At 36.6% G+C, this 12280-nt stretch overlaps 1 protein-coding gene across 3 annotated transcripts in view; it reads left to right on the forward strand.

The window, feature by feature from the left end:
* sema5a (sema domain, seven thrombospondin repeats (type 1 and type 1-like), transmembrane domain (TM) and short cytoplasmic domain, (semaphorin) 5A) overlaps window positions 1-12280 on the forward strand; it is a 207281-nt gene that overhangs the window by 59651 nt on the left and 135350 nt on the right. For all 3 annotated transcript variants that reach the window (XR_005281131.1, XR_005281130.1, XM_038289057.1), the window contains exons 3-4: window positions 4995-5094; window positions 7381-7426. Coding sequence is in view for 1 of the 3 variants with exons in the window: in XM_038289057.1 (XP_038144985.1) it covers window positions 4995-5094; window positions 7381-7426 (146 nt within the window). In the remaining 2 variants the exon portion in view is untranslated. The remainder of the gene's footprint in view (window positions 1-4994; window positions 5095-7380; window positions 7427-12280) is intronic.

The raw sequence follows: 12280 nt of genomic DNA on the forward strand, positions 1-12280 counted from the left end.
ATGGGGAGCCTTGGGAGGGCTCATCCGTTCTGGTTATTAATGTTCATGATGCTTCCTTGGCCTCTTCATAAAGGCCATAAATCCTTTCAAGGTTGCTTTGGTCAATATAAGGCATTTTGGGTACATTTTTGAAAATATAGAAATAGTCCCCCTTATGTGTCTCACACACACACACACAGAAAAATGCAAAAAAAAAAAAAAAAAATCAAATTTAAGTTAAAAACATCTAATGCAGAAATTGCTGAGTTGGTGTTCTGAAAATGATTCCATCATCCAAAGGAATTGATGGGCTGGGTAAATATATGCAGCCAACACACTGATACTAACACAGCTCAGGTGAGGGAATCTTTTCAAGGGAAAGCTATTTGTTTAGCAATCTGCAAATCTCATTTTGAAACAGTGGCAAGAGAAAAGATTTATTGTTTTCTAGTTGTGTGTGTGTGTGTGTGTTTTTTTTTTTTTTTTTGCTTTGTTTTGTTGGAAAATATTGGATCTCATTTTATAGGTTCTCACAAGCAAGACAGCCTCATCTGGGTCCAGGACAAAATATAAGGAATTGAGACCCCACATTTGGCATATACAAAATATGTTTTTTATTTTATTTTTTTATTTGCTGTATAATTATAGGAAATAACTATCCAATATTGATTGATAAAAAAAATATTGATATATGATTTCAAGTTCGCTATGAAGTAAAAATGTTTCTTTGATTGATTAAATAAATTTATTAATTTATTTATTTAGAATAAAAAATACGACTGAAAATAGAACAGAAATATTGTCATTTTTTAATGTATTGAATTTATGGAACTTTTGTTTTCCGCTTTGTTTACCTGCTTCCACTCATAACTGCTCCTATTTATAGACCTCTGCTTGTCTAAAATGGTCAGAATTTTAGCACAAAATATGATGTCCAAAATATTTCTTTAGCAGTTGCTGTTTAGCATTAGGATTGTCTATTTACACACTGCCACCACTCAATCTGATCCTGTCACTAAAGCACTAGATTTGCAGGGTAGTCAGGTCAGTCTAAAGCAAATTAAAACAAGCGCAGGCTCTTACCTATTGCAGTGGTCTTAATTATATCCTCATCTAGCTAAGATGCTCCGCAGATCCCTGAGAGAAGCTGATGTGTGTGTTGGTGCCAAAAGGGCACTAACAAACTATAATGCAGGCCGCACAGACATTGGGCTGTCTGTGGAGCGATCTAAAGGTAAATGTAGAGTGGAGGATGTTCTTTTTCCAGATGGATCATCAAAATAAGTGGTCTTCCTAATTGTCAATCATTCTGGTGATATGTACATGTATACATAAGGCCATCATCATTTTTTAAAGTAAGCTTGTATGAGCAATACAGACAGCAACTTTTAAATAGAGCGTGCATAAGGAGTTAGGTGCTTGTGCATGCTCATGCATGTGTTCAATAGGTGTTCCCTCTCTGGAATGGGTATAAGGCTGTACATGTGCATTTTTTTTTACGCGGAGTGGGTGGGTCTTTTCAAAAATGTGCAAAAATTCTCCACTTTACCTTTAAGCTGAATCTGCAGCTTGAGGCGTTTTTCTTAAGTGAAAGCGCCATATCGTAAGTGATGGAGCTGGAAAATTCAGACTCTACCTGCAGCACAGCGAACCTTTTGTATTTGACCAGAGCAGCTTTATGTAAATTTTAAAGAAGCATCTTCAGCAGTCATACCGTTTGGTTGGAATGGGAGGTGGGGATACCCCAATAATACTACTGTGCCAAACTGATATAACATTGGATGAGAAAAAACTCTAAACAATAAAGATTACTATACTATTTGTATTTCTTTTTTAATCAAAGCAGAAATGCATATCCTTTTCCTTTCATCTGACGGTTACGCACTGCTTCATGTTGGTCTATATCATAGGTTCACCAAATAATGTTGTAGTCTATGCTTATAATGAGACAGCTGGATAATAATAATTGTGTATAGATACTTTTTTAATGTATTACATGGAGACAGACAGCCAAAGCAGTGCACACTTCATTGCCTAGCAAGTCCCCCTTGTAGTCTAGATTTATTGGGGAAAGCTGGGGTTTGTCAAGTGTCGTCTCTCCCTCTGGGGGGTTGTCACAGCTATATTTGTATGCTGAGGATTCTTCTCCATGGGGTTAGAAAAAAAACAACAACCCCGGTGGAGCAAAAGGATTTGCACATCTGAAAGTTGGTTTCCCCCATGAAAAGAGAAGAGCAATGTCTCTTAAATAAGTAGAGATCTTTGGGGAGAAGAAGGTCATGACCTCCTAGATAGTTTTTTTTTTACCATTGCTAATTCAAATATATTAGCATGATACTTTCAACTTTCTCCTATGTTTTGTTTTGGTACCTTTCACTGGAGAACTGAAAAATAACAAGGGATTGTGCCTTAAGATACATGGCGTCATCTCTTAGCAGACTATTGTTTTGTTACAAGAATTAGGGTTTGGTTCCATTATGTGAGTTAGAGGCGGCAGATGTTCTTTGGAGAATCCTCTTTTTTTTTTCTTTTTTTTTCTCACGCTGCTTGTCTTCGTTTTGAATTCCTTAGAAATCCCACGTTTTTCACTAAAACTGGAAGTGCTCTCTTTTGATGCAGTTGAGGGAAAGAGAGATTTTGAAATGCTGTCTGACAGGTGTGCTTGAAGAAGCAGATAATGTGTTTCGGAGAGGATGTTCAAGCTGTCCTCTCTGTCTGTTCTGGCCCTGAGGGATGGCTTTTGGTAAATAAAAACAAAACAAATGGTTTGTCTGTAGATAGTTCGAGATATAGCTTTAAGTACTTTTAAATAATTATTGTCACTACTAAAAACATTACCTTAGGTTATTTTAAGTGGGTAATGGTAGTTATAAATTCTTATTTAGTTGAAGTTATGCGTAAGTTATTGTTCCTTGTGGAAGTAATACAGACTGGATATTATAACACGAAGTGTCGCTGATTGTTTGACCATGCTCAACTAAACCTATCAAGTACCCAGACAGTAGATAGACATTACTTGTCGTTTGAGTTGATTGCTAATGGGTTAATGGGTTGGGCGCCAGTAAAACAGGCATGTCGTGGATAAGATGTCATGTCTGTCTGGGATGTGTCAGTCTCAGTGTTTTCAGGTTCTCCCTCCAACAGAGGCTGCAAAAAAAAAAAAAAAAAATCATCCTCTGTTAAGTTTAAACTAAAAAGAAAACTCCTTAAAAAAGCAGAAAATAAATTGAAAAATGAGAATGAAAAAATAAAATAACCTGACATGAAGTTGGGTGTCCATGGATCACTGTCCTCTTGTGGCTGGAACATTAGCATAACTGTGGGAATGACTAATTTAAAAAATATTAAATTAAAGAATACATAGAAATATTAATCAGTCATTGTTAATAATTAAGATTTGAAGTACTTCATGATGTTTACATCCATATAAATTGTACTGTGATGAATCTTATCTCTAGATAAGTACTTGTACAGTAAGTACACTATAACACAGTCATGTGCAGATAAAAATATCATCCAGTTGCATGAGCTTGACATCCCACTGAGCTATACATACTGTTTCCACATTTAGATACCACCTTTATTTTATATCTTTCGCTCTGTTTCTCTGCATTCAGCCTAAGCTGACCAATCGTTGTATCTTAATGTTTAGCAAAAAATTAGAAGCAAAGAATTTAGAATAGAATTAGACTCACAGCTCAGGTTTTTATATCATCCAGAATTGGCAGAAAGCATTATTCTGTATTTTGATACTAATTAAAAAAAAGTTCATACTCTTTTTTTGTTCATTTTTAAATTGCTGAAATTAGAGAATCTTGAACAAATTTTAATCACTTTAATTAAGAAACAACATACATTTCTGTGGCTATATATTTATATATTTAATGTTTTTGGAAGATCAAAATAAAACAAATGTATTTTAAGCTTTAAAAAATATATTAATATGCAGGCTGTGCACAGATATCAATGATTGTGCTTAGTTGAATGCTGTCTGGACCAATCACAGCATGGTCGGCAGACTCAATGCAACAGAGCAAGTCAGGATTGCAGCTGCAATTGATCAATGTTTTATTGATCCCCTTTATTGCATCCCTAAAGAGCTGGTAATATCATTAAACATTCAACAACTAATATTAGCACAGCATTATTAAGTGTTATCAGTATCTTCAAGTGTTTTTCTAGAAAATGTTTTACCTATTACCGAAACCATGTCGGGCTTTCCGAATCCATTACATTTCTAAATGGAGAAAGGTTAAAAGCTCAAGGGAATAAAGTAGAAGTTTACTCTGCTGTTGTACATTCAGCTGTGTTGTTATCCTCTAAGGTTAGCTTGATTTATTTTTTCTCTAATTTTCAAAGTCATCTTAAAGTCAGGTAGAAGGTAATGTTCTGTGGAAATCTTTGTGTGAAAATATAAATGTGTACGAGAGAAACGCCCCACCTGACTGAACCTTTATCGTCATCCCAGGCATCCCCAAACTCGGTCCTCGAGGGTCGCTTTCCTGCAGGTTTTAGAGGTTTCCTTGCTCCAGCACAGCTGATTTTAATTGAAAGCTGATTAACAGGCTTACTGCAATAATTATAATCAGCTGTGCTAAAGCAGGGAAACCTCTAAAACCTGCAGGACAGCGGTCCTTGAGGACCGACTTTGGGGATGCCTGATCCATCCCATCCGCAATGAAGAGTCCTGTTGTTACAGAAAGGATTTAGGTATTGCAGGTCACTGCTCAGGGCCGGTCAAACTGATAATACACTTAGAATTTGTCACCAGCTGATTTCCCAGTCCCTCTTAAGAATAATTTTATGTCAATCTTTTTTAATGAATTTTTTTTTGAGAGGCAATGAGAAGCAAAGAACCTTACAATTTCTACATAAAGAAAGCAATGTGTTTTTTAGTTTTAAGATACACTTTTAAGCACAGCTTGTGCTTTCATCTGCAATCAAAGCTGCAGTTTTCATCTGCAGTCAAAACCTGAAAGGCTCACTGTTGTACTGTCCTCCGGTGTTTTTTGCAGAGATGGAGCCATGGATCTTCAGGTTCAAAGCAGAGGGCACGGTGGATTATTCACAACTGACCTTTGACCCTGGCCAGAATGAATTGATTGTCGGTGCCAGGTAACCTTCATCCATTATGTTTTTCCTTATTTTCCCTTCTGCTTCTTTCTTCCTTCCTCCTCCCCTCGCCCTTTTCTTCCCTTTTATTCACAGTGCCTTGTTTTATTTCTCTTTTCCTTCAGTGTTTGCTGCTGTGTTTCATGAGTAATGATCCGCTTTTGTATAGAAATTGCTTTGGATGAATGTCTTTGTATTTTTTTTAAGCCCAACCAATTGCATCTGTTTATGTCTGTACCTGCACTTATTGTCTGTTATGGGGCTTAGCAATATTCCTTATATGTTTAGCTTTTTAGTATCATGGGCACTGAGTTTGGCTGATAATAATACTTCCATCAATGAAAACTGTGAAATTTAGGATGAAAACATGATTTGAGGTTTTAATTTTGGTGTAAAGTGAGATTGAAGTTGATGTATTTTGCTGTTTGCAGTGATTTAAATGTATTATTTCCGTATAGTTAAGTTAAGAAGATCTGCAACTATTTAGCAGAAAAATTGGCTCTTAGTTTTATTTGAGTATAGATCAGCACCGAGTGGATGGGTAAAGATGTAAGTGAGTGCTTTAAAAAGGCTGTTAGCAAGAATTTCATAACACACTTGTTTAGTGTGACAAATTTGTCACATGCATGTCCACAATCTCACAGTGCTAAAAGAAAAAAAGGACAGAGTGAAGACAATTAAATAGTAGATGTGGTGAAATTCTGTATCCCACCTTAACAGCTTCTTAGTGTCTAACTGTGACAGATAACGCACCAAGATTGATGACAGCAGATTGGGTTCCAAGTATGAAAGATAATGGAAGAAAAGTAGGATCGATGTAAATATCAATACAGTAAAATGGGGGGTCACAGTCAGATACGGACCTTTTCTGATAGCTGCTCCTCAGGAGATTGATGGATCTTTGTAAAGCTATTTTATATGTATGGATGTGTGCACAAGTGTATAGGTGAGCATGATTTCGACTGAAAATGGATAGCTGCTCAGAAAAATTAGTAATTGTTCACATGAAAAGATTAGCTTTTTTCCCCCCACCAACCCTAGATGGGTTTTACAGTTTTAAAATCCAAAATAAAGTCAGAGTTTTTAAAAAGATATCTAAGAACTCTAAATTAATTACATTTTCCATCTAATGAAGACAGCTTTTCCAAAGTTTCAGTTCTTCAGAGTCTACATCCTGCTTGTTTTAGATAACTTTTTGTTGGAACACATCTGAATTAAATCAATTTGTAATTTTCAGGCTTTTTCTGAACTTTGTGATGGTTCAGACTCAGTTTTCCTCATTAGTTGTCGTTCTTTCCTTTTTTTCCATTATTGTAACAAAACAAAATTCTCTCTTTGATCATGTGCTTGATCATTGCATATGATCTACTTACTACTTGTAGTTTATTATTCTGCTGTTTTACCGTTCTATTTATTTTCAGCTTATTGTCGACTTAATGTCTTTTTGTTTCTGATTATATGTTGGTTTCTAAAGCTTGTGTTATACACTTGGATAACTATAATCTTTTCATAGACCAATGCACCTTTTTAAAACACGAGATTATAATCACCATTTTCCCAAATACAACAGCTGTTAGATCATGAGCAAAAAACGTCAAGATAAAACTAAAACGTATTCATGGTCACCACAAAGCATCTTTATGCAGAAGGTTATTCGTTTTAGCAGACAAAATTGAATGCTGATTGGCCGAAACGGCAACAGAACAGATTGGATAAGGTATTAACTGACTAACATCCTTTGGTGACAGACTCAAGAGAGAAGTTGGTCATTTCAGAAGGGACCCAGTCCCCCCCAAAAAATAAATAAATAATTAATTAACAACAGACTGTGGTCCACTTGACCAAATTTGCCAATCTTATTTTTATGGTATTTCTTAGCTGACTGTATTCACATTTAGTGTTAATGCTTGTCTTAGAAAGTAACATATCCCACATGGTTCTGTTTCTTTCTGAGACTGCTTTCCTTGTAGTGTGATATATCCTGAAAACTTCTAAATGCTTATGAAGGGTTGTTTTGGGCTGTTGTAAAATTTACTCAGTAATTATGTCAGATTGTTTCAGGAACTCAGAATTTCTGTTTGAAAAGCACTAAAAACATATTAGAAAACTGTTTGAAAACTGAGGATATCGGACCTCTAGAACTATTGCTCATCTGTGCTTCTACATTTCTGAGAAGGACAAAGATTAGCTATGAAGCAGTTATTGCTGTAACAAGTTCTACTGAAATATTATAACATTTTATTTTATGACCTATATCAATTTTACTCCAATTTTGTTTGCTTTCTACAGAAATCACCTCTTCAGGCTTAACCTTGAAGACCTGACATTAATCCAGGTGAGTGCTAATTCTTTTATACCCTGTCATTCCACTGCCTGAGTCAGAGTTTTTCCAGTAAATTTGTTGTTGTCTCTGCTTATTTTACTCTCTTGGCAAAACAAAACCCCACCTGCTTTTGACAAACATGTGTTGGTTGTTGCACTCTGCTGTCAGCTTCAACAACTGCAGGCCGTCTCAGTGGGATGAGTTACAATTTTACACGTCAAAACAATTTCACAAAAATGTAAAAGTGCTACTATTGTGTGCAGCTGTCAGAGCCTTTAGTTGAGACTTAAAGAAAGGAGACGTACTTCAAATATTGTCTTAATCCTACGGAAGAGCATTTGCCCCTACAGATGTCTTATGTTTTTGCCTCTTTAATACCAACAGCCAAACATGGTGGTGGTACTGCCATGGTCTGGGGCTTATTTGCTGATTCAGGATTTATTTGGGACTTATTACTGAAAGACAATAATGTTAAGAACACCAGAAAATACACAGATAATACGTTTGGTTTATTATTCTACAGTATAACTTCAAAAAGGCAGTTCATGTTTAGAAACTCTTCAAGGTGGCTGTACTAAAACGATTCTGCAAAGGGAAAAATGCCAAAAAGTTTCAACAATGATGTAAAAGACTAATTGCCATTGACCTCAAACACATCACAGTACTTACTGTCACCAATTTGTTTAGTCAAAAAGATGTTAACTCTTAAATTTCAGGTTGTGCGGATGTTTTTAGAGGACCCAAATGCAGAGTTGAAGAGGAAGGGATGATTGCTTGTAAAGTGTAATGAAAATAATAAAAATACAAAATCCTTAGTCCAGAACTTATAGACAAGAAAACTCATGAACCAAAAAACTTGGAGACACTAGGGAGGAATTAAGCAAAAGCATGAAAAGGATCCAGCAAACAGTAAGTGACCAGGAGGTGTATATATGGGAGACAGAAACAATGGGAGGACTAATTAGCTGATAGGGAGCAGGTGTAGACAGAAGGAGCTAAGTGGAAAGGAGATTGACACAAGGGGACAACAGTGAGTAACTTAAAAAATACAACACAGCTTAAATATAACAAAAAATTGAAAAGAAACCAATAATAAAGAAAACACAGAATAACATAAATCAAAGTGTAACTTAAACAAACTTTAACAGAAGTCTACAAAGGGCACAATCAGGACATTACATAGGGCGTGGTTGGTTAAAATGGTATTCTTCCATGAAATAAATCATCACTGCAAATTTCCATATCATTTATTTTTGCAGGTTATCATTGTGTGACAGAAATGTATTCTATGATATGAAACATGATCTATTCATTCATGACTATTATATGAAAACCATTAAAGATTTGTGAAACTTCATTTATTTACCCATACCATATACATGTATGCTTTCATCTCCCATATAACTGTTTCAATCTACAAATCTTTCAGACTCTTTACTTTATCCTTTACACTATTAGATCTCACAGGAAAACCTAAGGATTTGGTGATTTACTCCATCCACACAAACATTGACATGTTGATTGTCTAAGTTCCAGGTGGAAACAGCAAGACTTCTATGATGTGTAGACAGGTCTTCATATTTGCCAACTGCACTAAAGAATCAGAGCAGATGATTTCGGTAGATACAAGGAATGACAGTAGCAAAGCTAGACTTAGGGAGTAAAAAATTGAGAATAAAGAAAGTCTTGTTAATGTAAATATGACTGAGAGGGAAAAATAAGGAAAAACAGCTCAACAAATTACCAGGTAAAACAGAACGCTGGTCTGTCATACATTGATGACATAAAGAAGTGAGAGAATGGTAAGAAAGCATTGAAGCCCCCCAACAGAGAGAGAGAGGAGAATTCATGCAGGGTCTGTCTTTTGTGGTCTCATGCTGGGACAAAGATGCTTTCTAAAGATGTTCTGTCCCATCCGAACATGTCATATTCCTCCCTGCTCTGTTTCTTGTGCTTGGCTGTTGCTGAAGAATCAGAGGGGATTCCACTGAGCCAATCAGCCATTCATGTCCAAGATGTCTTTTCCTGAAAGAATAGGACCTGGTAATCCCAGCCAGTGCCTGGGGCAAATTAAACATGACCTGTGCACAAAGTCTCTGCTTTGCATTTGATTGTAGATGGATTGCTGAGGCAAGGGAAGTATAAGTTCAATTGCTGAAAATATCAGAGAATAAGTGGTTCTTTTCCATTCACGTCGAAAAACCTTTTATTTCTTTCCTTTCCATTTTGCTATTCTGATGTAAAAAGCAGATTAATTGCACAGAGACTTGGTTGTCTCATTCCAATTGTTGCTTGCTATGAAAGACTAGAATAAATCTCCCCCTTTGGCATTGTTGCTTTGCCCACATGGCATGCATCACAGATTGATCAAATAGATTTACAAGGGACTGTTGGGCTGGTTGTGCAAGAGTCAGTGCAGAAAGCCCAAGTACAAACAGTTGTTAGAAGTTAGGTTTATTTCAACTGGAACAGCATATAGACGCCTTGCAAGAGATTTTTCTTCTCTTCCTGCAGAAAAGAAAAAAATAACTAAAAGCTACAGTACACATAAAGCCCTAATTTGTTACTTTACCCTGTATCAGTCTTTGATGATCATGCCCAAAGGCAGGGCTTTGCTCCTGCTGGTCTATAGCATCATTACAAGGAAATTCTACATGGCTTGAAAAAGTACAAGAACAGGAGGAACTCTGACATCAGAGTTACATACAGTGGCATGCTAATTTAAACAGAAAAAAAAATAAAATTTCAAGTTGAAGTTAAGTTGAATACAGATTTTTGTGAAAATATCATTAAGCAAGCTGCATTTTAAAAAGCCCATTTTAAGTAATCAACAATCTCTGGCAAAACCATAGCTACAATTTTTGAACAGCCTCCTGAACTGGTAGTTTGTGTAAACTGGTTCACATGGCAAGATTTTAACATTTCTGATTGATTTTTAAAACTGAAGAGACCAAATAAAAAAATCTGTGATAGAACAGTTTTGGTTGTAAAGCGTGTTCTCTTAGGCAACCCAACAAGCACAGTAGTCTACATTACAAGCTGATTTTGATGTTCACACAGTGGAAAGGGTCAACAGGAGGTCTCTGTATACAATGGCATATTCAATCAAGAGAGTGGCTTTGATATTTGCTGGGATGAATCGGTAAAAAGTATTTTTTTATATGATTTTAAGCTACAAAGTACATCTCTGAGTGCTCTGACATCTTCACTGAAAAATGTTGTTGCTGGAATGTGCCAAAAAAAATTTTTTTACCTACCTTAAGATTTTTAAACAAGTGTTCTGTCAGAACAGCATGCACTGTCAGATAGACACACATTGTTCTAATATGCATGCACTAATTTTTTCATTTTAGCAGCAGTGTAGTAATCAGCAAAAACATATAAGCAGGGGTCTGCTGTTTGAAACAACTACAGATGTTATGAAGGTAGGATCATAACCTCGGTGACCTGACTGCACCAATGGTGTTTTGAGCTGTACTTTCTTGATTAAAAACAGAAATTAAAAAATGCTAATCTTTGGGAACTCCAAGTTATGTTTATGTTTCAACCATCTGGCTGTTCGCTTAGAAATCGAGTTGTGATATTTTGAGTTTGTGCTTCATATTCATTAGACAGGATTTGGCTTGTTCATAGGGCTATCTCTAAACTGATCATGACTATGCATTTCTTTCTTGGTTGACTGTGGATGGCTATGGGGCTTGCCAGCCCTCAATGTTTGATTTCTGAACTCAAAAACGAAAATATTATTGGTTCAATAAAGAAAGTCTTCTGTGACTGATCCACACCTAGCCAATTCAAAGCCCAATAGTCCAGTGCTTAAATCACCCAAGTACTGCCTCCTGAAAACAGGTAATTTAGACTTGCCTTTTAAATTCCGTACTTGATGACCATCACCAAATCTATAGGAAACTGTGCGTATTGACTGGAGCTGGTCTCCAGTAACAATGGCGTAAATATCGGTAAGCAGAGACAGCAGTTGCTTACGGGCCCACAACCTCTTAGGGGCCCATTCACTGACACTTGGTAGGCCCCCTACGCAATTGTAGACTAGGACGTCTCTTTGCAAATGTAATGGTGCATAAAGTTCCTCTTAAACCCACCTGATACTGAAGTGACTGACCACACCGGATCGTATTTATACCGCAACATACGCCAGTTTTCAACGTGATGGTGAGCCGTTTAAACCAACACCAATAGCAAAGCAGACAGTGGTACTTTTAATTACTATGTTAATAGCTGTGTATAGTTCATTAGACAGTTGGTAAAATATACACTTATATAATGTTTCAAACCGCAATCAAGATCTTAAAAGAACAATGTATTTGAGTCCTTTTTTTTCTCACTCTGACTTGGAATTATGGGTAATCCAGACCATAACCGTTACGAACAATGTGTTAGCGACGATGGATGGCAAAAATAGGTGGGGTACGACGTGGGGTGGGGCACTGCATGAAAAGTGAAATTTTCGTCCCCGTAAATCCCCGTAAACTCCCGCAGATCTGCCTGATTTTCGTCAGTTTCCGACAATTTGCAACCCGTGCTTGTCCGCGTTTGTCGTGCCACAAATTGTCGGAAACGGACTCTGACGTATGTGGAGAGCGATCAGCTGTACTAATGGCCCTAATTAGCATATGAATGCAGCAGACAGGTTATTCAAGCCAGGTCTGGCTTGAATAACCTTCTCAGTATTGGCTGAAACCACTATTCTCAAACAAATGAAATCGCTCGTGATTGGCAGCAAAACCACACGTGGCCACGCCAGGCTTTAATTTTCTTACTGAGTATTGGACGGAACCACTTCTTTTTAAACAAGCAAAGTCGCTCGTGATTGGTTGGCATATATATATATTTACATATATATATTTA

The sequence above is a fragment of the Cyprinodon tularosa genome, unplaced genomic scaffold (genome assembly GCF_016077235.1).
Source record: "Cyprinodon tularosa strain WSP-4 unplaced genomic scaffold, ASM1607723v1 ctg262, whole genome shotgun sequence".
NCBI lineage: Eukaryota > Metazoa > Chordata > Actinopteri > Cyprinodontiformes > Cyprinodontidae > Cyprinodon > Cyprinodon tularosa.